Source organism: Juglans regia, chromosome 4 (assembly GCF_001411555.2).
Source record: "Juglans regia cultivar Chandler chromosome 4, Walnut 2.0, whole genome shotgun sequence".
NCBI lineage: Eukaryota > Viridiplantae > Streptophyta > Magnoliopsida > Fagales > Juglandaceae > Juglans > Juglans regia.
Window position 1 is genome coordinate 17,334,893 of NC_049904.1, and position 26,015 is coordinate 17,360,907.

The 26,015-nt window shown below is 37.5% G+C and overlaps 1 protein-coding gene across 1 annotated transcript; it reads right to left on the bottom strand.

The window, feature by feature from the left end:
* Positions 1-362: 362 nt before the first annotated feature.
* On the bottom strand, positions 363-24,082 carry LOC109018241 ((S)-scoulerine 9-O-methyltransferase-like). Its single transcript, XM_035689197.1, has 2 exons — positions 23,322-24,082; positions 363-421 (listed from the first exon to the last, which is right to left on the bottom strand). Exons 1-2 carry the CDS (start codon positions 24,049-24,051, stop codon positions 363-365), a joined length of 789 nt encoding a protein of 262 aa, XP_035545090.1. The 5' UTR covers positions 24,052-24,082.
* Between the last annotated feature and the right edge of the window lie 1,933 nt (positions 24,083-26,015).

The window sequence follows — 26,015 nt, forward strand, 5'->3', positions numbered from 1 at the left end:
ATTTAACATACCAAAATAGCCGAAAACAATAAATCTACTAAACATGATCCAATAAATACTAGTACCAAAAGACAGTTACTCCTCTAACATTTCCTACTTTTGTTGTGGCGCCCCCAACCCCCATGTAAGGAAACAAGAGAATTGAGACACCGGGATGATGACAACACGGTCACACATCCCAACGAAAGTGCCAAGTGTGTATACATGCGACAGTGTACAATAACAACGCAACGGATAATTAAGTCTACTAAGTACCAGAATTTAAATACAAGTAAACATCAGTAAAAAGATTTTAAAAGTTATACAGTCATCCCAAAATAAAGTTTAACACATGTCCCAAAATATAAATGAGTGATCTCAAATCACTCTTCGGGCGGAGTCGACTCCTCAGGCTCAACCTCATCTTCATCTGCATCAAAGTCTGCGTTACCAAACATGGTACCGCAGGTAAGTAAACCCAAACAATCCTCAGGAATAAAATGCATTTAATGCAGCCAACATGTATGCATATGAAGAAATATGCATTTCTCCTCAAAACATCATTTTCCCCGAAAATGATAATTTTCCAACACACGCCAAAATCCCATTTGGCCCAAAAATAATCCGTAAAACATTTTTCCAGAAAATGGTTTACACAAAATCCAACACACGCTATTTTCTCAGAAAATAGTCCATTTTTAATGTATGCACCATGATCTCCCCTATGGGTCATCCGCACACCCTGGCTTCGTAGCGATGCCCACTTCCGCACCCAACACGTACGTGGGAAAACATCAACTACACAACGAGCGATGCCCAGTTCCGCGCCCAACGCGTACGTAGCCAAGCATCCTCTAGTCCCCGCCAGCAGAAGGACCACAGAATCGGCACGAATCTCTCATCCAATCCCATTGTCGCCCAGCGACAAACCAGGGGACGTTACTCAGTATATTCCGCTCCCGAGTAACCAGAGGAGCTCCACCGAGATAATACCCCATCTCGGCTTAGGGTTCGTGATACACACGCACCCAATAAATCATTTCACATGAAAACTCAGTTTTCAATGAACACATGAACATGAATGCAATACACGAAAACCCAGTTTCCTTTACAAACATGATCATGCATGGAATTATGAAATGTAGATGTACCAACTCTAATCCACAACCATCAATAACCAATCCAATCAAATCTAACCAAACAACTCCATTCACCAAACCATTCGATCCCCGTACTCCTAGGACTCAGTCCGGCAAAACCAATCAACAGTTCAAATACAGTGAAATGTGTTAGTACAAAAATACATTAAATTTACAAGAATTCTTTGGAGAAATACTTACAGTGCAATATAATAATTTTCGGAGGATCACGAAGCTGCAATAAGTGGAAAAACAACTGCAGAACAGTGTAAAATACACTGTGGCCGTGGTCACATATACCCACTTTTCAGCGAAGACAAACGAAGATCCAAAAATGATAGGGTAGGGCCTAGGGAGGTCGGTGAAGCTAGTGGTGGTGAAGGTTGGCCGTGGGTGGCGGCGCAAGGGGTGGTTTAAGGCCAAAAATACCCAAAACGGAAATGGAGTTGGATGTGCTTCACCGGTGACGGATCGGAGGTGGGGTTGGGTCCAATGGGTTGCCAAGAGGTCGAGGATGATGTGGTGAAGAAATGGCGGCCAATGGTGCTGCGACGGCGGCGCTGGAGCGAAAGTGGCACCGCGGCTTTGAAGAGTTGGTGGTGGTTAACGGCGGCGCGGATGGAGGTGAGGTTGGTGGGGTAAGGTTGCCGGCGGCTGGGGAACCAAATGGGATGGGCGGTGAAGGCCACCGCCGGCTCACGGCGGCACTGGCGGTGATGTAATGGATGGAAAGAGAGAGAGAGGAGAGAGACGTCGCGCGGGAAAGGAAAACACAGGGAGAAGAAAAAGAAAAGAAAGAAAAGAAAAGGAGGAAAAGAAAAATAGGGGAATAGAAATGAGGTCCAATCCTTATAACCTGGGTCACAAAAAGATCCAACGGAAACGATTTCAAAACCACAAGTTAAATAAAATAATTTAAACGTAATGGTAAAGTCAATTTGAAATAATTTAATCTCGCAGTAATTAATTTAAATATTAAAAGCAACTTAAATGCATAACAATAAATAAATATTAAGAGAGCACATAAAACTTAATTTTCACCAATTAAAAATCCTAAAAATAATCCAATTAAAATCCAATAATTTTAAAACAAGAGAATAAATTTTGAATGCATAAAAATAATTCCTTCAATAAAAATACACTAAAATACGGGGTGTTACATCCTTCCCCCCTTTAATAAAATTTCGTCCTCGAAATTGGCAAGGTCAACATTAAGACTAAGACATGAATAAGATTCAACTAAGAGCAGACTATGAACATACCACCAAAATAGTCCGGCAAGGCCACTCTATAAGCAACAAGCCCAACGTTCTATACGATCTGAAAAGGGCCAACATATCTTGGACTAAGCTTTCCTTTCTTACCAAAGCGCTTAATGCCTTTCATAGGAGAGACTTTGAGATAAACCCAATCACTTACTTTAAAGGATAAGTCTCTTCTTCTTGTATCTACGTAACTCTTCTGGCAACTTTGCTCTTCCGCCATTTTAGTCCTTATAAACTGAACTTGGTCCTTCATTTCTTAAATTATCTCAGGCCCAAACAATTTGCTCTCGCCAACTTCATCCCAACACAAAGGCGATCTACACTTCCTTCTATACAAAGCTTCATACGTGGCCACCTGAATGGAGGAATGAAAACTGTTATTATAAGAAAACTCGATAAGCGGCAAATGATTCTCCCAACTTCCTTGAAATTTCATGACACAAGACCGCAACATATCCTCCAGAGTCTGAATAGTACGCTCTGATTGACCGTCTATTTGAGGGTGATATGCAGTACTAAACTTCAACTTAGTGCCTAAGGCTGCCTACAAACTCTTCCAAAAATGGGACGTGAACCGCGGGTCCCGATCTGACACGATACTCTTGGGTACTCCATGCAAACGCACTATCTCCTTGACATATAACCGAGTCAACTTACCCAAAGAGTCGGTATTATTAATAGGCAAGAAATGGGCACTCTTGGTCAACCGATCAACAATCACCCAAATTGAATTCTTCCCACGAGGGGTCCTCGACAAACCCACAACAAAATCCATAGAAATATCATCTCACTTCCACTCTGGAATAGGGAGAGGTTGAAGTCTACCTTGATGCTCAGCCTTAACTTGACAGCACGTGGCACATTTCCCAATAAGTATGGCAATATCCAACATACTCGCATTAGTCCCCCAGTGGCACATCACGCTCAGTATTCCTAGGGTGACTATGTCATCCAAAATCTTATTTTTTACAAGAACCTTAATACAACATCCAGAAAATTCCAATGATCAATAGCCCTTACAATACCTATGTTACAACTTCTAAACCTCCATTGAATTCTACTTTTGGTAACCTAATAGCCACTTCCAAAGTTAACCATCAATAACAAATTGCACAACCAAATGATTAATCTCCAATTACAAGTATCTTCTCAAAATTCAAGTCACCACTAATTCCTCAAAATCAGCACAATTTGAACTCCGGACTACAACCAAAAATACCATGCTTCTGCTGCACACTCTAATATTCGCCACATGCATAAAGCTTATGCCCTCATACAACTAACACCATCGACTACAAGGTGGCTCCATTCTTACCAACCAAAACTCTTATCACAATTTGGTAGAAGAAATACTCTCTTTCCCAAAACCAAGAGTTATAACTCAAATTCCTCAATTAACTCATGTTGCCTTGATAAAAAATCAAATTCCATAAAATACATCCATGATCATTGACAGAAAACCAATATCAACCAACCTCAGCATCCCAAATTGAAAATAAGCAACCTCAACCCAAAATACATCCATCTCATCTATGATAAGGAGCATACCTTAAAAGGCTCGATTCCAACCTGACCAACCAATAAGAGCGCCTATAAACTTCTACCTAACAACCTAAACCCAAAAGCTTATCACCTACATTCTAAACAACATCTAATCTAACGGTGACTAAACTCACTACGAACCACCACAGACTACACCAAAACATTATCAAAACCTTCTTGGTAACTCGCCCACCTATTTCTACTCCAATAAGCTAGTATTAACACGACTAATTCCTTCAATAGTACATCACTATTAAACCTCAAAGCAAACCATACTGCTCAAATCTTTAATCCACCAAAAGTCATTGCAAAGCACCTAAGGATCCTAATGTCTTATTAACTCACATACTTGATCATATTATCCACTATTGATGCCTAAGCTTCAACTTCGAAAATCTTATCATACACCATACATGATGTCCCAACAATCTCTTCAAGTTAAATAACAACGTCCTTAATTCAACCAACTGGGTGCTCAATCTCCAAAATAAAGTATAGCCTAAAAAATTTAAATTCCTAGGTGACCTCAAGTCACAATTAATTCCTGAAGATAATCACAATAACTATTCCCAACCATGATTCATTGAGTAACCCACTTCAACTGCACACTTCGATCAACTCACCAAAAACTCCAAGCCAAGGTCTCTTGAATTACTACTATTGTGTCGACTCCTCTTCAACACCTACCAAAGTCACTTCCTCCAAACCAAAATGAGACTAGGACTTATACTCTCCGAAATGCATAAACACTCACCACTACTACGCATCAATCTCATGCACCCTTAGCCAAAACCAATAATCCTCCAAACGTGCAGGTGATCATCATTACCATTTCCATCACTAGACCTATATCCTCGAAATCAACAAGAATCATTTCCTAAATCCGCACCATCTATTATCCTTAAAATTGATATGGATTAAATCGTCAACTTCTCACTGTAACCTCGAGCTACAAACAATCATTAACCAAACTAGATCAACATCTTCAATCCCAAGAAAAAAAAACACAAACTAGATCATTACCTTCCATCTCCAAAGAAATTCTCTCCTGAAAAAAAATTCTCACATTAGTAACTCAACTCTCATCAATCCTATTTTAATTCTGCCCTTCAACTCTGCAATTCTAAAACCCTAACCTAGATAAAAATCATTTTCCAAAATCTTGAAGATCAGTGACCTTAAATCTAAAACATTCACCTTATAAAACTTGTAAATTCTAAAACTCCAAATGTTATCAAATTGCTTATCAAGGTCAGCAAGATCGAAAACTTCAAATCTAAGTAATCCTTTAACTGCTTGTTGAACCTACCACCTTAAATCTCATAAACTTATTTCCTAAAAACTATGAAGCCTCAAACCTCAGATGAACTTCTCATAAATCTAACCTTGAAATTCATTGAACTTACAACCTCTTACCCCAAAGACTCATTACATAAATTCTACAGAACCTGAGACCTTAATTATCCTAAGCAATTTAAAACTATTCCCCTCCTCAGCAGCAACTTGAGTTCCTACTCCAAAGAGTTCACCCTGACCATGATGTTCGAGCCTCGATATTAAAACAAACCAATCACCAAGAGTTTAGGCCTACTACACCAAATATTCAAGCCTAACAATGGCCTTCTCAGTCATACTATCTTCCTGTCATAGCACAACCCCTAACCCGCCTTTCAATTTCGAACAAAAGAAAACAAAATAAAATAAAATAACAAATGACGAAATGAATAAAACCGATGAAGTAGAATAAAATAATTAAAACAATAAAATAACTTACTATAAAATAAAGCAATAAAATACATAAGAAACAATTAGTATACAATAAACTAATTAAAACCAATAAAAACCACATACTTTTAATTAAATAATTTCAAATCACAACTTTTAAAACTTTCTGGTACTACACCTATGGGACATGTGGTTTTACCCAGAGCCGAACTGCTCTGATACCACCTGTGGCGCCCCCAACCCCCATGTAAGGATTTAAATAATAGCATCGCTCGAGATGCCGGGATGATGAAAACACGGTCACACATCCCAACGAAAGTGCCAAGTGTGTGTACATACGATAGTGTACAATAACAACGCAGCGGATAATTAAGTCTACTAAGTACCAAAATTTAAGTACGAGTAAACATCAGTAAAAGGATTTAAAAAGTTATACAGTCATCCCAAAATAAAGTTTAACACATGTCCCAAAATATAAATGAGTGATCTCAAATCACTCCTTGGGCGGAGCCGACTCCTCAGGCTCAACCGCATCTTCATCTGCATCAAAGTCTGCGTTACCAAACATGGTACCGCAGGTAAGTAAACCCAAACAATCATCAGGAATAAAATGCATTTAATGCAGCCAACATGTATGCATATGAAGAAATATGCATTTTTCCTCAAAACATCATTTTCCCCGAAAATGATAATTTTCTAACACACGCCAAAATCTCATTTGGCCCAAAAATAATCCGTAAAACATTTTTCCAAAAAATGGTTTACACCAAATCCAACACACGCTATTTTTCCAGAAAATAATCCATTTTTAATGTATGCACCATGATCTCCCCTATGGGTCATCCACACACCTTGGCTTCGTAGCGATGCCCATTTCCGCTCCCAACACGTACGTGGGAAAACATCAACTACACAACGAGCGATGCCCAGTTCCGCGCCCAGCGCGTACATAGCCAAGCATCCTCTAGTCCCCGCCAGCAGAAAGACCATGGAATCGGCACGAATCTCTCGTCCAATCCCATTGTCGCCCAGCGACAAACCAGGGGACGTTACTCAGTATATTCCGCACCCGAGTAACCAGAAGAGCTCCACCGAGATAATACCCCATCTCGGCTTGGGGTTCGTGATACACACGCACCCAATAAATCATTTCACATGAAAACTCAGTTTTCAATAAATACATGAACATGAATGCAATACACAAAAACCCAATTTCCTTTACAAACATGATCATGCATGGAATTATGAAATGTACATGTACCAACTCTAATCCACAACCATCAATAACCAATCCAATCAAATCCAACCAAACAACTCCATTCACCAAACCATCCAATCCCCGTACTCCTCGGACTCAGTCCGGCAAAACCAATCAACAGTTCAAATACAGTGAAATGTGTTAGTACAAAAATACATTAAATTCACAAGAATTCTTTGGAGAAATACTTACAGTGTAATATAATCATTTCCGGAGGATCACGAAGCTGCAAGAAGTGGAAAAACAGCTGCAGAACAGTGTAAAATACACTGGCCGTGGGTCACAGATACCCACTTTTCAACGAAGACAAACGAAGACCCAAAAATGATAGGATAGGGCCTAGGGAGGTCGGTGAAGCTAGTGGTGGTGAAGGTTGGCCGTAGGTGGCGGCGCAAGGGGTGGTTTAAGGCCAAAAATACCCAAAACGGAAATGGAGTTGGATGTGCTTCACCGGTGACGGATCGGAGGTGGGGTTGGGTCCAATGGGTTGCCAAGAGGTCGAGGATGATGTGGTGAAGAAATGGCGGCCAATGGTGGTGCGACGGCGGCGCTAGAGCGAAAGTGGCGCCGCGGCTTTGAAGAGCTGGTGGTGGTGAACGGCAGCGCGGATGGAGGTGAGGTTGGTGGGGTAAGGTTGCCGGCGGCTGGGGAACCAAATGGGATGGGTGGTGAAGGCCACCGCCAGCTCACGGCGGCACTAGCAGTGATGTAACGGACGGAAAGAGAGAGAGAGGAGAGAGACGTCGTGCGGGAAAGGAAAACACAGGGAGAAGAAAAAGAAAAGAAAAGGAGGAAAAGAAAAATAGGGAAAAAGAAATGAGGTCCAATCCTCATAACTTGGGTCACAAAAAGATCCAACGGAAACGATTTCAAAACCACAAGTTAAATAAAATAATTTAAACGTAATGGTAAAGTCAATTTGAAATAATTTAATCTCGCAGTAATTAATTTAAATATTAAAAGCAACTTAAATGCATAACAATAAATAAATATTAAGAAAGCACATAAAAATTAATTTTCACCAATTAAAAATCCTAAAAATAATCCAATTAAAATCCAATAATTTTAAAACAAGAGAATAAATTTTGAATCCATAAAAATAATTCCATCCATAAAAATACACTAAAATACGGGGTGTTACATTTGTTCTCCAGTTGAACAATCAAACTTATCTGAAAAATATTGTGGAGATAAGGGGTGAGTTATCAACAATTCAGTAAACAGAGAATATATACTAGTATGTAAACATGAGCATTTACAAAGTTCAGAATACAGAACAAAACACTTTTTATTTTCAGAATACAGAGTTAGAACAAACTATCAAAAATAACAAGGCAAAATTTCAAAAATATTCTTATTCAAAATTCCTTTGGCATGGCATAACTGAACAACTTCATCTTATCTTGTCATATCAGAACAAAGACCATGTTTAACCCCCGTGTAACACCCGGACCCAATGAAGCTCAATTTGTTTTCTTTTTATTTATTTTGTTTTTTTTTAATTTTTTATTTTTTTCACTCGTTAACTACGTTAACTTCTGCACGTTTCATTTCTTTCCGTCTATTTTTTTTTCCACTTAAGTTTCCCTCTCACCCACGGCATGCATGATCACACACGTCTCTAATGTTTTCTTTATCCACTCCACGCGCACGCACAATTTTTTTTCTTTTCTCGTCCGCACACATGTCTCCTACGGCTCTAGGGTTTCTTTCTACGTTCAATCACTTTTATATATATATATATATATTTATACTTTCTACAAAACACAAAGCTGCAACACCCTCAGTTTCTTCCCACCGATCGAAAATCAGCCCAACGCCTCCACCACACATGTACGTTCGCAGCAGGCCTGCACTGCGTCTCAACCTCCATCAAACCTTCCACTGAGTTCCAGCCACTGCTACCGTCTTCAACCACCGCTCCACTGTCGCAAGCGAGCCAGCTCGAGATGCAGCTTGGCATTACTACATCAGAAAAGCCAACGCCATGTGCACTCAGCCGAACGGAAACCACCCAGTGCGAGTCTTTCCCCTGCATGGCGGAAGCCACCAGTCATTGCCCAGCCCCTCGTGCAACCGTAAGCCACCGTATCTGCACCATGCACACGATGCCAACCACTGGCAGCCACGAGAAGTCATCCCCTATTTTTGATCATCAAAACAAAGCCATTTTTCCCCACTACGTAAAGCTCCTCTACAGGCTGCCCAACCACTAGGAGGGTTGTTGCGTGCAGCCGTTGCCACCTCTTCCCCGGGCCGCTATCACCCGCTGCAAATCAGTCCTCCACCACCCAGTGATGTCCAGCGCCACCGTCCGAAGCATCCATACACGCCACATGGTGCGTAATCTCCCTCTCGTGCTTAACCCAGCTTGACAGCATGTCCGCCGCAAGCCTGCTCTCCAGCCGCGTCGCCACTGCCTACCCAGTCCAGCCATTGCACGCTGCCACTTGATTTCCCTCCGTGAGTAAGCCCCTGCCATGCACATTATTTTGTTTTCTGTAGGTTTTATTGGTTTTCAAAGAAATGAAGGAAATTACATTAGTGCCATTTTACTAAGTGTTATATTAATGTGCTTTAAAATTCTTATTATGTATTGGTACACTCTTATATAATTATGATTACAAAAAATCATTTAAGTATTTTAATATGTTTTTTAAGCAAAGATTTATTTTAATAGTAAACAATATTTGTGTAATGTTATTTTTACATTTTAGATATATTTTAGTCTATTTAAAATTGTTATGGGTTTTTTTAAAATATTTTGGAATAATTATATTATCCAGTATTAAACTTTATAGTTGGTTTTCATTAATAAATAGGTCTGACTTTTAAATGTTTTAGTCATAGTATTAAGTTAGCATTGGCGATTTTAGAAAGTGATGATTTATAATTTTAGGTTTTGAGGAATTAAGTAGGTTATTCTATAAGCTTAGGATTAAATATCGAAATACGTGATTAATTGAAAATTTATGAGAATTACGTGATTATTTTATAGGTGACGATTGATTATTGCTCGACGTTTTTGAGGAATTCCGAAAAAGCTAAGAAGTTCAGGTAAGCAGGGTTCCTATACTAGATTTTGCATTTAAAATAAAATGAGCTGAGGTTATTTTTGGAAAATATACATATTTGATGTTGAAAAGAAATTTGGACTGCCTTAGTTATTTGTTCTGCATTACTCGTGAGATTATGTTTAAGAAGAAATTATTTTCTGTCATGACTGGTGTAAACATGAGCTTATTTTTGACATTCTGTTTTTGAACTTTGAAAAAGAGACCTATATATGAAATTTTGTGCATAAGTTATGTTGTGTCATGATTTTGTTCAGTTCTGAATATTTTCTGTACTCTGATATGATCTGATGTAATTTCTGAAAACCTCTGGCATGACATTCTGTTTCTATTTCTATTCCGTTCTGACCTCACCACGGGTGTAAAACTGTGGCCTCTGTTCGGCTTGGTACCAACTTTTCTGTTTCTGGTACACCCACTTTGCAAACAAAGTGGTTTTCTGCATGGTCTTTCCTATGTGCACACTCGGGGCTCCGAGAATGAATAAGGGGAAGATTCACATTCTGTTTCTGCTCGGTTAGCTACCGGGGTTTGCACAACCCTACCACGAGGGTTAAACATAGTATTTGTTCTGATATGATAAGATAAGATGTGATGTTTCAGTTTATGCTATGCCAAATGGATTTTGATTATGAATATTTTTCGAACTCTCACTCTGATATTTTTTATAACATGTTCTAATGCTGCATTTTGAAAACATTATTCTGATTCTACATTCTGAAAGAAAATATTTTTGTTCTACATTATGAACTCTGTAAATGCTCATATTTACACACTAGTATATATTCTCTGCTTACTGAGCTGTTGATAACTCACCCCTTATCTCCATATATTTTTCAGATGATTTTGAATAGTCCAGCTAAGGATCAGGATTTTGGAGCATCGGTGAGATGATTATTTAAGCATAGTGGTTTACTCATAGAATATTTCTGAGAAGTGGCGGATTTTTATTGAGAGATTTTGTATTATTCTGATGACTTTATATTTTAGAGTCTATAAATACATTGATGAATTGTGAGTTTTCAGTTATAGGGAGTAACTCTTCGACCCCTGCAGGACCGGGGCGTTACACCCCGTGGTAGGGTTGTGCAAACCCCGACGGCCAACTGAGTGTGCACACAGGAAAAACCATGTGAATCTTCCCCTTATTATTCTCGAAACCCCGAGTATGCACACAGAAAAGACCATGCAGAAAACCACTTTGCTTCCAAAGTGGGTGCACCAGAAATAGAAAAGTTGGTACCAACCCGAACGAAGGCCACAGTTTTACGCTTATGGTAAGATTGAAATGGAACAGAAACAGAAACAGAATGTCATGCCAGAGGTTTTTAGAAATAACATCATATTATATTAGAGTACAGAACATTTTCAAATAGAACATAATCAGATCACAAAAATATAATTTATGCACAAAATTTCATATTCGCTCTCATTTGCATAGTTCAAAAACAAAATGCCAAAATAGCTCATGTTTACACTAGTCATGCCAAAAAATACTTTATTCTTATGCGAAATTTCATGAGTAATGCAGAATAAATATCTGAGCTTGTTTCAAATTTCTTTTCAAAACAAAACATGCATATTTTTCAAAATTAACCTCAATCTATTTTATTTTTATGCAAAGTCTAGCATAAGAACCCTACTTATCTGAACTTCTTAGCATTTCAGAATTTCTTCACAATATTACTGAATGAAAATCAATCGTCACCTATAAAATAGTCATGTAACTTCTGTAAATTTCCAATTGAACACATACTTCATAATTAAAACTTGAGATATAAAATTCCATATTTTTCCTTAATGTCTACCAATCCTCAAAATCCTAAAATGCCCTTGCTTACTAAATTCATTAATATCCAATAACTACACTCATGATAAAACAGATCCAACTTAAACGTTAAGCCTAATACACCTTAAAACATTAACAAGCTTGAAATAAACCAAGCCTTAACCAAAAATAAGCCCAACACGAGTTAAGCATGTGGGCTCTAATGATTTTAAATACCGAAGATATGAATGTATACTCTGAAAACGGAGGATCTAAATGATTCAAAGCAACAAAAGGCTTCAGTAGTGTTGTGCGGCTATACCTACCCAAGCAAGAAACCAGAACGAAAGGCTCCGTGTGGCTGAGCACTCATTCAAAATTAACATTAGGCATAGAGCAAAGAGACGCGATGGAAGCTAGCTAAGGGTGGTGTGTGCAACGGCCAATCACGAGGAGAAGGACGCACATGACAGTGGTCTAGATGGAGGTTGACGGTGACATCGCTCAGCAGGGTTGCGTCGAACGGCGGCAAGTAGAAAAGAAAAATTGCTCTATGTTCAGGGAGTAAAACAAAAGTACCTTCAGTGTTTATCTTGACCGTGGACGAGGTAGGGTGGCTGGGTAGTGGGAGTTGATCCACGATGGTTGAGCAGGAGGCACTACAGTGGTGTAGGGCTATTTCACGGCATCTGGATGCGTTGTGAGTTGGAGGTTGGGATGTGAATGTAACACCCCGTATCCGAGGGTCCGGAGAGTTAACTCATGTCACTTAAAAATCATTTTCTTCCACATAGTACAAATTCTAATTTTTCTCAATCACACAAAATACTCATATATTTACATCAATTACTCCAGAATAACTATTCTAAGACAATACAAAATTTAATATAAACATCAATCTCCCAACAAATCACATCATCAAAGCACAACAAGCTTACTGAATGAAAATCCTCAATACCCATATAAACCTTCTATGTTTAAAACATCATTCTTAACTCTTCTCACCCATGCTCCATATCCTTGATCCTCAACTGAAACATTCAAATCATCTGAAAAATATTGTGGAGATAAGGGGTGAGTTATCAACAACTCAGTAAGCAGAGAACATATACTAGCATGTAAACATGAACCTTTTCAGAAAGTTCAATATGCAGAAACAAAACATTTTATTTTTATATGCAGATCTCAGAAAACGTGTTATCAGAAAATCAGAGCGACTTTTCAATCATTTCATACTCAAGTCAACAATTCATATTTGAGGATCCATTTCATATTCAAAAACGCTTTGGCATAACATAACTGAACATCTTCATCTTATCATATCATATCATATACCATGTTTAACCCCCGTGGTAGGGTTGTGCTATCCCCGGTGGCCAAACCAGGCAGTATCATGTGGTGAACTTCCCCTTTTTCAATCTCGGAGCCCCGAGTGTGCACACAGGAAAGAACACGTAAAAAGACCACTTTGTTTCCAAAGTGGGTGCACTCATATCATATCATGGTGGTACCAACCATATCACGTGAACAGTATCATCATATCAGAACCATATTCAGAACAGATAAGTATGCCAAAGTTTTATCATATCCATATCATATCAAAACACGTGCGAAACATATTCATATCATTTCTATTTGATCGAAAACATATACAAATCATTTCATATCACATGCATAAAAATTTCAATGATATCATATTCGCTCTTTTGCATATTTCATAAACATGTCAAATATTGCTCATATCTACACATTTCATGTCAAAAACATTTCTTTTCTCTTTCATACGTATCTCATGAGGGAATGCAAAACATATACTGAGGTTGTTTTTCATTTTTTTATTTTTTAAAACAACATGCACATTTTTACAAACCAACCTCAGTTCATTTCTTTTTATGCAAATCTAGGATAGGAATCCCGCTTACCTGGACAACTAAACTTTTTCAAAATTTTCCTCAAAAATGTCGAGCCGACTATAGATCGTCACCTATAAAAATAATGGCGTAATTTTCGTAAGTTTCCAATCAATCATGTATTTCGATATTTAAGCCTAAGCTTCTTAAATAACCTATTTTAAATTTCTCAAAACTTAAAACCTTCATAATCCCAAAATATGTTATCACTTCCTAAAATCACCAATATCCGCCACAACCCACGTCATACACAAAACACCAATATTTAAACCCGAACCTCCAGTAAATCTCAGAGTCTAAACCAATCATACTAACAACTCCATCACCCAATCCAATCAACCCCGTTACTCCTTGGACTCAGTCCGGCAAAACCAATCAGAAATTAAATACAGTGTAATGTGCTAGTGCAAAAATACATTAAATTCACGAGAATTCTTTGAAAAAATACTTACAATGCTATAATATAAATTCTGCAGGATCACAGAGGTGCAAGAAGTGGAAAAACAGCAACGGAATAGTGCAAAATACACTGTGGCCGTGGGTCACAGATACCCACTTTTCAACGGGTGCAAACGAAGATCCGAAATTGATAGGGTAGGTCCTAGGGATGTCGGTGAAGCTAGTGGTGGTGATTGTTGGCTGTGGATGGCGGCACAAAGGGTGGTTTAAGGCCAAAAATACCCAAAATGGAAATTGAGTTGGATGTGCTTCACCGGTGACAGATCGGAGGTGGGGTTGGGTCTAATGGGTTGCTTGGAGGTCGAGGATGAAGTGGTGAAGAAATGGTGGCCAACGGTGGTGCGACGGCGGCGCAGCGGCACAAGAGGTGCCATGGCTTCAATGGGCTCGTGGTGGCTAACGGCGGCGCGGCTGGGGCTGGGAATGGAGGGGTGGCTTTGTCGGCGGCTGGGGAAGACGGTGGGCCGGGCGGTGTCGGTCACCGCCAGCTCACGCCGGCACTGGAAGGAGAAGAAGAATCGGACGGAGGGAGAGAGATGGCTGGCGTCGCGTGCGGGAGAGAAGCAGGGGAGAGAAGAAAAGAAATAAAAGAAGGAAGAAAAAGAAAAAGAAGAAAAAGAAAAGAGGAAAGAGAAAATGTAGGAAAAGAAATGAGGTTCAATCCTCACATCTTGGCTTACAAAAAAAATGATCCAACAGAAACGATTTTAAAACAGCAAGTGAAATAAAATAATTTAAACGCAGTGATTACAATGAAAATAAATAATTAAACCCAATAATAAGTTAATTTAATTTGAGAAGAAATTTAAATGCATAACAATAATTAATTTAAAGAAAGCACTTCAAAAAAATTAATTTTCGTAAACTAAAAAAAATCATAAAATAATCCAATTAAAATCCAATAATTTTAAAACAAGAGAATAAATTTTGAATCAATAAAAATAATTTCTTCATTAAAAATACCCTAAAATACAGGGTGTTACATCCTCCCCCCCTTAAAAAAATTTGATCCTCGAAATTTGTAAGGTCAGACATTAACGCTAAAGCAGGATACAAGATACAACCAAAAACACGCTCGAAAAGACCTTACCATCAACAACTCCCAACAAGTATGAGTAATGCACTCCCAAGTCTACTCCTATAGGCGATTCCATTATGCTCGCATTAGTCTCCCAATGACACATCACGTCTATTACTCCTAGGATGGCCACGAAATCTAAAATCTTCATGTCCACCATTAGCATTAATAAAACACTCAGCAAAAACCCAATGATTATTATTTTCGTAACACGGGCTGCGCTAATCTCGATCGACTCTTATGTTAAAATTCACCAACCTTCATTGTATTCTACAAGTTGGTAACCTATTAGCCACTTCCAAAGTTAACCATCAATAAACATTTCCATCATTCAGACCTATTCCCTCAAATTCAACAAGAATTATATCTTAAATCCGCATCACCAAAAGTTTAATCTCTATTTACAAGTATCATCTCAAATTTTCAAATCACCAATAATCCCTTAAGATCAACACAAGGTTTGAATCCTTAGTTATATCACAACATAACACCATTGAGTACGAGGTAGCTCAACACCTACTAACTAGAAAACTCTCACCACATTTGGTAGAAAATTCTTGATCTCCAAAACTATGAACTATTACACACTTTCCTCAAACTCACCAAGAATTCATTCATGAATCTGCACCAACTATTATCCTTAAATCTGATATGGATCAAATCCCAAAACTTGCCACTAAAACCTGGAACTAATAACAATTATTTTTCCCAATTCAAACCAAATTTTCAATCCTCATAGAAATACACAAACTAAATCAATACCTTCAATACCCAAAGAAATATTCTCCTTGAAAATTCTTATATTAAAAACTCAACTCTGATCAACCCTATTTAATGATTACAGACTAATCAATATCCAAAATAAATCAAGCTAGTACACTAAGCCTGCAGAATTAAAAACTTAAATCTTATTACAAATTAGTCCTTCAAATATGTAATTCTAAAACCTTAAATTATACCAGAATCATTCTCCAAAATCTGTAAGATCGATGAACTTATATCCAATAATAAGACAATCGACTCCCGAAGCTTTCAAGATCTAAAATATTAAAAGATAACAAATCATTTCTTAAAGTCTGCAAACCTTAATCCTTTAGTGAAATTCTCGTAAATCTATCCTTAAAGTTTGTTGAACTTACAACCTCCTATTCTAAAGCCTTGTGTCATATCTCCACAAAATCTAAAACCACAATTATCCTACGCCCCAAAGCGATCACCCAGACATGCCGTTCCTTTCATGCCTCACGATTTCAAAAGCAAACCAAGTCGATAAAAGTTCAAGCCTACTACACTAAATATTGATACCTAACAATGACATTCTCAGTCGTACCATCTTCCTGCCATAACTTAACCTTTAACCCATTTTTCAACTTTGAACAAAATAAAATAAAACAAAATAATATAAAATAAATAACATAATTTCAATTCAAATAAAATAAAATCAAATAAAATGAAATAAATTCAATTTAAATAAAAGTAATAATTTCAAATTAAACCCTTAAGCTTTTATGGTACTGCACATATAGTTTTACCCATTCTTAGCCATATCTTTAACCAACTCATATAGTTCTTCCTACCATTTAACATTGTAAACCCGACATTGCTCTAAACTCCCGTATATCTTTAGAATCAAAATCACAAAAAATCTAAACCTTAAATCTTAAAAAGATTATCTCTTATATTCCACAAAGAAAGCTTGTCGGATCTAAAATCTCTACACCTCAAAATCTCAAAACTCAATCATAAAGTCTGCAAAATTTAAAACCTTAAATATCTACAAAATCAGTTCTTATTCTTTACAAATCTACACCTCAAATCTGAAGTTTCTTCCTAAACCACGTATATCCAAACTTAAATGTTTTTAGTCTGCAAAACCTTAAACCTGAAATATTCCCATAATCATGTCTTAGTTCTCAAATTTCTATATATATATATATCAAATATGAAATTACTTCCTAAACCGAATCGATATCCAAAACCTTATATGTTATGGTCTGTAGAACCTCAAACTTATCATACAATTGAACTTATGTGCACCTTCAAAAATATAAACCTTACATCTTATAAAAGATGCTTACCTATAGTCAACAAAGTACGCCTACCTGATCTAAAACTCCAAGTGTAAAGAAAGTCATTTCTTAAAATCTAAAGCCTTAGTTCTCTTCAAAATCTTCTTTTCAAAACCCACACCATTTAAGACCACAAACATCCTAGAATATATTCCAAAATGTTGCCGGATTCTAAAACTTTAAAAACAAATAAAATTATCTCTTATAATCTTCAAATTTCCATACCTCCAATCTGAGTTAACTTCCTAGCCCATAGATATTCAAAACCTCAGATTTCGTACGCCATCCAACATGAGTATGCAAAAGCTCAAACCAAATATCTTTAAAATCATGTTCTAGTGCTTTCAAAATTTTAAAACCTTGAATATCATCAAACATCTTATTATAGTATGCAAACCTCAAACCTGGCTTTCTCTCAAACTTATGTAAACATTGAAATCTAAATCTCCAAGTCATGTCCTACAGCCTTCAAAATAAACCAATCAAATCTAAAACCTTAAATTCCTAAAACCTCAATCCATAAAGTCAACAGAATCTCAAACTTCGAATTTCCCCACAATTATCAAACTTGTAGTCCTCAAATTTCTATACCCCAAGTATGAAATTACTCCTTAAACCAACAGATATCCAAAACCTCTTGTTATAGTCTGCAGAATCTCAAACCTGGCTCTGATACCAACTGTAACGCCCCGTACCCAAGGGTCAGGAGAGTTAACTCATGTCACTTAAAAATCATTTTTCCTTCCACATAGTACAAATTCTAATTTTTCTCAATCGCACAAAATACTCATATATTTACATCAATTACTCCAGAATAACTATTCTAAGACAATACAAAATTTCATATAAATATCAATCTCCTAACAAATCACATCATCAGAGCACAACAAGCTTACTGAATGAAAATCCTCAATACCCATATAAACCTTCTATGTTTAAAACATCATTCTTAACTCTTCTCACCCATGCTCCATATCCTTGATCCTCAACTGAAACATTCAAATCATCTGAAAAATATTGTGGAGATAAGGGGTGAGTTATCAACAACTCAGTAAGCAGAGAACATATACTAGCATGTAAACATGAGCCTTTTCAGAAAGTTCAATATGCAGAAACAAAACATTTTATTTTTATATGCAGATCTCAGAAAACGTGTTATCAGAAAATCAGAGCGACTTTTCAATCATTTCATACTCAAGTCAACAATTCATATTTGAGGATCCATTTCATATTCAAAAACGCTTTGGCATAACATAACTGAACATCTTCATCTTATCATATCATATCATATACCATGTTTAACCCCCGTGGTAGGGTTGTGCTATCCCCGGTGGCCAAACCAGGCAGTATCATGTGGTGAACTTCCCCTTTTTCAATCTCGGAGCCCCGAGTGTGCACACAGGAAAGAACACGTAAAAAGACCACTTTGTTTCCAAAGTGGGTGCACTCATATCATATCATGGTGGTACCAACCATATCACGTGAACAGTATCATCATATCAGAACCATATTCAGAACAGATAAATATGCCAAAGTTTTATCATATCCATATCATATCAAAACACGTGCGAAACATATTCATATCATTTCTATTTGATCAAAAACATATACAAATCATTTCATATCACATGCATAAAAATTTCAATGATATCATATTCGCTCTTTTGCATATTTCATAAATATGTCAAATATTGCTCATGTCTAACATTTCATGTCAAAAACATTTCTTTTCTCTTTCATACGTATCTCATGAGGGAATGCAAAACATATTCTGAGGTTGTTTTTCATTTTTTTCTTTTTTAAAACAACATGCACATTTTTACAAACCAACCTCAGTTCATTTCTTCTTATGCAAATATAGCATAGGAATCCCGCTTACCTGGACAACTAAACTTTTCCAAAATTTTCCTCAAAAATGTCGAGCCGACTATAGATCGTCACCTATAAAAATAATGGCGTAATTTTCGTAAGTTTCCAATCAATCATGTATTTCGATATTTAAGCCTAAACTTCTTAAATAACCTATTTTAAATTTCTCAAAACTTAAAACCTTCAAAATCCCAAAATAAGTCATCACTTCCTAAAATCACCAATATCCGTCACAACGCACGTCATACACAAAACACCAATATTTAAACCCAAACCGCCAACAAATCTCAGAGTCTAAACCAATCATACTAACAACTCCATCACCCAATCCAATCAACCCCGTTACTCCTCGGACTCAGTCCGACAAAACCAGTCAGAAATTAAATACAGTGTAATGTGCTAGTGCAAAAATACATTAAATTCACGAGAATTCTTTGGAAAAATACTTACAATGCTATAATATAAATTCTGGAGGATCACGGAGGTGCAAGTAGTGGAAAAACAGCTGGGGAACAGTGCAAGATACACTGTGGCCGTGGGTCACAGATACCCACTTTTCAACGGGTGCAAACGAAGATCCGAAATTGATAGAGTAGGGCCTAGGGATGTCGATGAAGCTAGTGGTAGTGATGGTTGGCCGTGGATGGCGGCGCAAAGGGTGGTTTAAGGCCAAAAATACCCAAAACGGAAATGGAGTTGGATGTGCTTCACCGGTGACAGATCGGAGGTGGGGTTGGGTCCAATAGGTTGCTTGGAGGTCGAGGATGAAGTGGTGAAGAAATGGTGGCCAACGGTGGTGCGACAGCGGCACAGCGGCGCAAGAGGTGCCGTGGCTTCAATGGGCTCGTGGTGGCTAACGGCGGGGCGGCTGGGGCTGGGAATGGAGGGGTGGCTTTGTCGGCGGCTGGGGAAGACGGTGGGCCGGGCGGTGTCGGTCACCGCCAGCTCACGCAGGCGCTGGAAGGAGAAGAAGAATCGGACGGAGGGAGAGAGATGGCTGGCGTCGCGTGCGGGAGAGAAGCAGGGGAGAGAAGAAAAGAAAGAAAAGAAGGAAGAAAAAGAAAAAGAAGGAAAAGAAAAGAGGAAAGAGAAAATGTAGGAAAAGAAATGAGGTCCAATCCTCACATCTTGGGTCACAAAAAAAATGATCCAACAGAAACGATTTTAAAACAGCAAGTGAAATAAAATAATTTAAACACAGTGATTACAATGAAAATAAATAATTAAACCCAATAATAAGTTAATTTAATTCGAGAAGAAATTTAAATGCATAACAATAATTAATTTAAAGAAAGCACTTCAAAAAAATTAATTTTCGTAAATAAAAAAAAATCATAAAATAACCCAACTAAAATCCAATAATTTTAAAACAAGAGAATAAATTTTGAATCAATAAAAATAATTTCTTCATTAAAAATACCCTAAAATATAGGGTGTTACAGTGAATGTGCATGAGGCTGGTGTTTCATCCATGGAGGCTGAGGGAAAACAGGTTGATGATGGTGACTGTGGTTGGGCACAGCTGGGCTTCACTATGGACGGAGGACTTGTGTGTTATGGGGCATGCTGCTCTGCTTTTGGCAAGGAAAATAGAGGCCTATTAGCATGCGATGGTGGCGTGGATTGTGTACGTGGGTGACTCGTGACCGAGTTGTGGCGTTGGTTTTATGTGGAGATAAAGGGAAGGTTCGGTGTTGGGTGATGACATGCGGCATGGTGCTAAGTAGAGAAGACGGCAATGGGGAGAGGCTGAAGAGTGCTTGGGTAGTTTCTCTTTGCATGAAATAATATATGTGTATATATATGTGAGTGGTATGAAACCCTAGAGAAGGGAAGGGGAAAATGGCTTGAGGGAGTGGGATACAGATTGATAAGCAGGGAGAGTTTGAGTATCTAAATTTGTTGAGAGGAAGATTTTTTGTGAGAAACAAAAAGGGTAAACTGCAGAATTGTGGGAAGTTAAAAATCAAATAGAGATAAAATCAAGATAAGATATATATGGTTGTTTGATCAATGTAGTGGTATATATAGCCGCTGTTGAAAACCCTAGTGGCAGTAGATCACTTACGTGCATGGGATATGGGAGTGAAAACTGCTCCCTGGTTGCCACAACATGGGCTTATTGGTCCATTCCATGTATTTGGGCTCATGGGTATGATCCAATAAATGGGCTTTTTCTCTGACTTTTGGGCCTCATTCCAAAACTCTATAATAATATGACTTGTCCTATAAATTTTCTCGGCCCATAAAATTACTTTTAACCAAATCCAAAAACAATCCAAGAATTTAACTACAATGTCACGTCCATTAGAAAATTTGATATCTGTTAAAAACCAATTTGGACCTGTAAAATAGTACTCGAAAAATTCAACTAGGCTTTTTATATGCTTAACCCAAAAATATTAAAAAGCAGGCTTGGTGCTGGGCCCGGGTGTTACATAACTAATTTGTACGATTTGCTTATTATTGAAGCCCAAAACAAAAAAGGAAAAAAGAAAAGAGAGTATCAAGTATCTCATGTTTACGTTTCAATCTACATGATCTTTTTGGCAATATATACAAGATGGTTGAGAATAAATTTGTAAAAGAGAAGTGTTACAGCCACAAAAAGATCTCACAAAATTACACTTACAAACTGACATAACATTATATAATACCTAGATATATTTTGTAATATAAGTAGTTTTACAATCTAACGTACCACATCAAAACAACTCATTTTATAAGTTTACTTTTATAAAATCTCTTTATGGCTAAATCATTTTGTTTTTTAAATATGTTGTGGGCAACATTAAGCCTACTATCGTAAACATATCTCGCGTGATGGCTTATTATCCTAGATGGATCGACATCTTACGATAAATTTAATATAAAACAAAAGAAAAATATGTTATAAATTAAACTAAGGAGAAACATACAAAGCAATGGATCAAAGTTATATTATTAATTATAAGGAAATTAAAACACGAAATCAAGGTACACTAGGTACTCTTCCTTTTGCTTTTGGTTGCTTTGCATTTGCTTTAAATTTTATTCTCAACCATTTCATTTTATTCTGGCAGATTGGAACTCACATACGATTACTCTTAATTACTTATGAAACTCTATAACATGAACCGACCAATGAGGCATTGGGAAGATCTCCACTTTAGTAAACCCTACAGTTTTTCCCAGATCCTTGAATTCTGCTAGTGTTCGCTCTTTACCTCCATTCGTTAGGAGCATCATAAAGAAGTCTTCCATTAGAACGTCCTTTGCCTCGAGATTGTTTTCCAATTCTTCAGAGATTGCTATTTCCACGATTATCACCTTTCCATCTCGTGGTAATGCTTCCCAGCAATTTCTCAACAACTTCTTGCAATGCTCATCATCCCAGTTATGGAGTATACACTGCTTAAGTACAAATCAAAATGCACACATGTTTGGAATATTGCATTATTATATATAGTGAAGTATTTATATTATACTTCATGATATTATGATCATGTACGTATATATGTGTATATATATATATACACACACTCATTTTTCATGCATTTTCCCTATATATATAGCTTCTTTCAATAAGAACCAAATTTATTGGCTTTTTCCTAGTTAATTATAAGCTATTTTTATTTATTAATTTATATACTTTTGTATCTCAATTGCAGCTTTGGGATCCCTTTTCGTTCCTCTAGGCCCTAATTAACTTTCCATTCTTGTTTCAAAGACCATACTACAAGTTCAATTCCCAATACATTATGCTTAATTCCCTTGCCTGCCCTCTAATTTGAATTACCATATGGCCCCAAGAATCCATTAATATACTGATATCATCCCATATGCATGTATATTTAGATTAACAGCTAGTATACATGTAATTCTCACCAACTGATATGAAAGAGAGAGAGAGCTAATTGATATAAAATGTTAGTATCATAAATTAATTGATCAATAAGCGAATTTGCAATAGATTTTTTCTTAGGGGTCAAAAAAAGTATTTGGGCAAGTTATGAGCCGCTGGAAACAAGTGGCCGCAAAAGGCCAAATATGTTGTACATGACACTAGGCACAAAGTGAGGTACTCCACATAAAAAATAAGTATTCGCGGCAATAAGTGACGTATTTACAAACCAACTTGTAAGAGAAGAACTCTTTAAGTTCAACAAATAGAAAGAGATCTAGAGATCAAAGGTGTAGGTCTAACCTGGGAGCTTGGGAGCAGCATCAATTACATGCGGCAGATCAAAGTTCAATCCACGAACGTGTGGATACGTAGAGGTTATCTTTGCAAGACTGGTTCCAATGCCGCCCCCCACATCCATCAATTCCTTCAAATCTTTGAAGCCACCGTACAACTTAAACACATCCTCAAACTGTAATTTAGAGCTAACTTCCATAAACTCATCGAACAGTTGTCTCAATCTTGGCTTCTCTCCCATGTAGTCATAAAAGTTCACTCCATAGGCCTTGTAGAATGGCGAGCTTCCAGGATCAAGCACCGCATCCTTGATCATATATTGGCTTTCCAGCATCTCCCTTTCAGTAGCAAATAAGATAAAGGAAGTTGTGAAATTTGCCAGCTCGTCGGTAGTACCGCTACGGATCACTAAGCATCGGCTTTTCTTTGTTAGGCCATAGGTCCATTCTTGGCGTCCATGTTCTCCATTATTCCCTAATGGCTTTCGAGATATTGATAAGATAGAGTTTGCACCAAGAACTCTTAGCACCCTCTCCAAAGTCCATGCTGCAGAACTTGGATCTTTCGTTGGGATCTTTGAAATTATCTCTGCTGCAGAAATATGAGCATCAGGCCCTGCATCTGCGATTATACTGAACACTTTCAGCTCAATTGCAGCTCTTAGAGCCATTTGGGTGCTAGCCAAACCTCCCAACTGCGAGCTTATGAAATGGTCTCCATCTTCTTGGACTTCCATGTTTTGGACTTGTTCTATCTTTTGATATCTTTCCTTATCAATATTAGCATATGCAATATGCATGTATATATAATCGAAGTCAGTAATTTCCGGTAGATAATAATAGCTAGCTATCCTATCCTGGCTAGCTGTAGAGTTTAACTTAGGGTTGGTATAATACCAAACTAAGAATTTGGAAACTGCTGTGCTATTATTCATCAAGCCGGAAAACATAGTGGAGAAATAGATCTTTGGACTTTAGAAATCTACGCTATGCATGCCTCAAAATTAATGGTTACTTTTTTATTTTTTTTAATCCTTGATGACTAAAGTTAGAGATTACCATTTATATTAATTTGTTCCCAACCTATAACTGGAATCCAAAATCAAATCAGTTCAGTTTTAATTGTTTTTTCAAACCCTTAAATAAAGTTAATGATTTCATATTGCAACCCTAGCTAGATCATCTAGGATTTGTGTGGAGAAGGAGATGGGGTTCGAGACAGAAGGAATCTTCCATGCATCCCGACTTGAGATGAACTAATTAAAGTGCTTGAGTTGAGGCTGGGCTGGGCTCAATAACTTCTACGGGCTCAGTAAGTCAGAGACCTTGTTATTTCTTTTGATGCATTTCCTTAAATGGGCTACGCCATGTTTAGGCCTACTTGTTTGTATTTCCTTCTATGTTTAGTGGCTTAAGTGGACTTGAGGGCCCAAGGCCTTTACTAAGTTTCCATAGTTTCGCATGAGGGTATAACCGTATAGCTAGGTACCCAAATGCTATTCAGTGTAATTCATTCTAGAACATAATAGAAAATTTCTTTGTTCTCTATCCTTTTCTCTCATCTCTCTATTCTCACATAGGAACTCCCACCAAAGAGCGCAGTCTTTTTGTGCATTCTGTCAAACACTGGAGTGTGTAACAAGTTGGTATCATAGCTAGCTATCCTGGCTAGCTATAGAGTTTGGCTAGCTATAGAGTTTAACTTAGGGTTGGTATAATACCAAACTAAGAATTTGGAAACTGCTGTACTATTATTCATCAACCGGAAAACTTAGTGGAGGAATAGATCTTTGGAATTTAGAAATCTACGCTGTGCATGCCTCAAAATTAATGGTTAGTTTTTTTTTTTTTTTTTAAATCCTTAATAACTAAAGTTAGGGCTTACCATTTAAATCCTTATAATCCAATTGAAACCCTATAAAGTTTGGAGGAAACCGAAATCCTAAACAATTACCCCAAACCCTAAACTTGATTTAAAATCCTAATGGATCGGATTTTTAGCATTGTATTTAATCATTCGATTAAATCACTTTCACATGCTATGAATACCTCCAGTTCATGTTATAACATCATTATTCAACGCTTAAATCCTTGAAAATTTGATTGGGCCAAGAAAAATAGGATTTGGGTTGATAGCATCTCAAACTCTATACAAACTCTCTTTAAACCCCAAAATGAAGCCTATTCAGTTAAGGCCCATTAGGCTAACAAATTTTAGTCACCTTGACAAAAATTCTAGAAGAAGTTTCCAACCACCCAAGGCTGACCTCACACTGCTCATGACAGCTCTCAAATAGTCCTTGATGAGAAGGCAAAGGCAACCTCACCACCACTACCACCTACAAGGCACCTCAAGGCAGCCCATACTATGGGCAGTTTGCCCCTTGTTTTGTGTAACGTCCCAATAGAAAGTCCAAACCACATGACTTGTACTCTAAAAAGACTAGTCAATGATACAATTGGAGCCCTATTGGAACCCTATAAAGAGCAATAACTTCTTCTTCCCAAGCAATGTGGGATTTCATTCACCACTTACCCTTATCCTTACCATATGTGATATCACAATCTCCCTCCTTAAATTCCCGACGTCTTTCTTTGGCCAGTCCACCGTAGGTGGCACAACTCAAGTCCCAAATTTCTAGTTGGGATAGTCTATGATACCATTTATAACGTTTCAACAGAAGGCTCAAACCACATGACA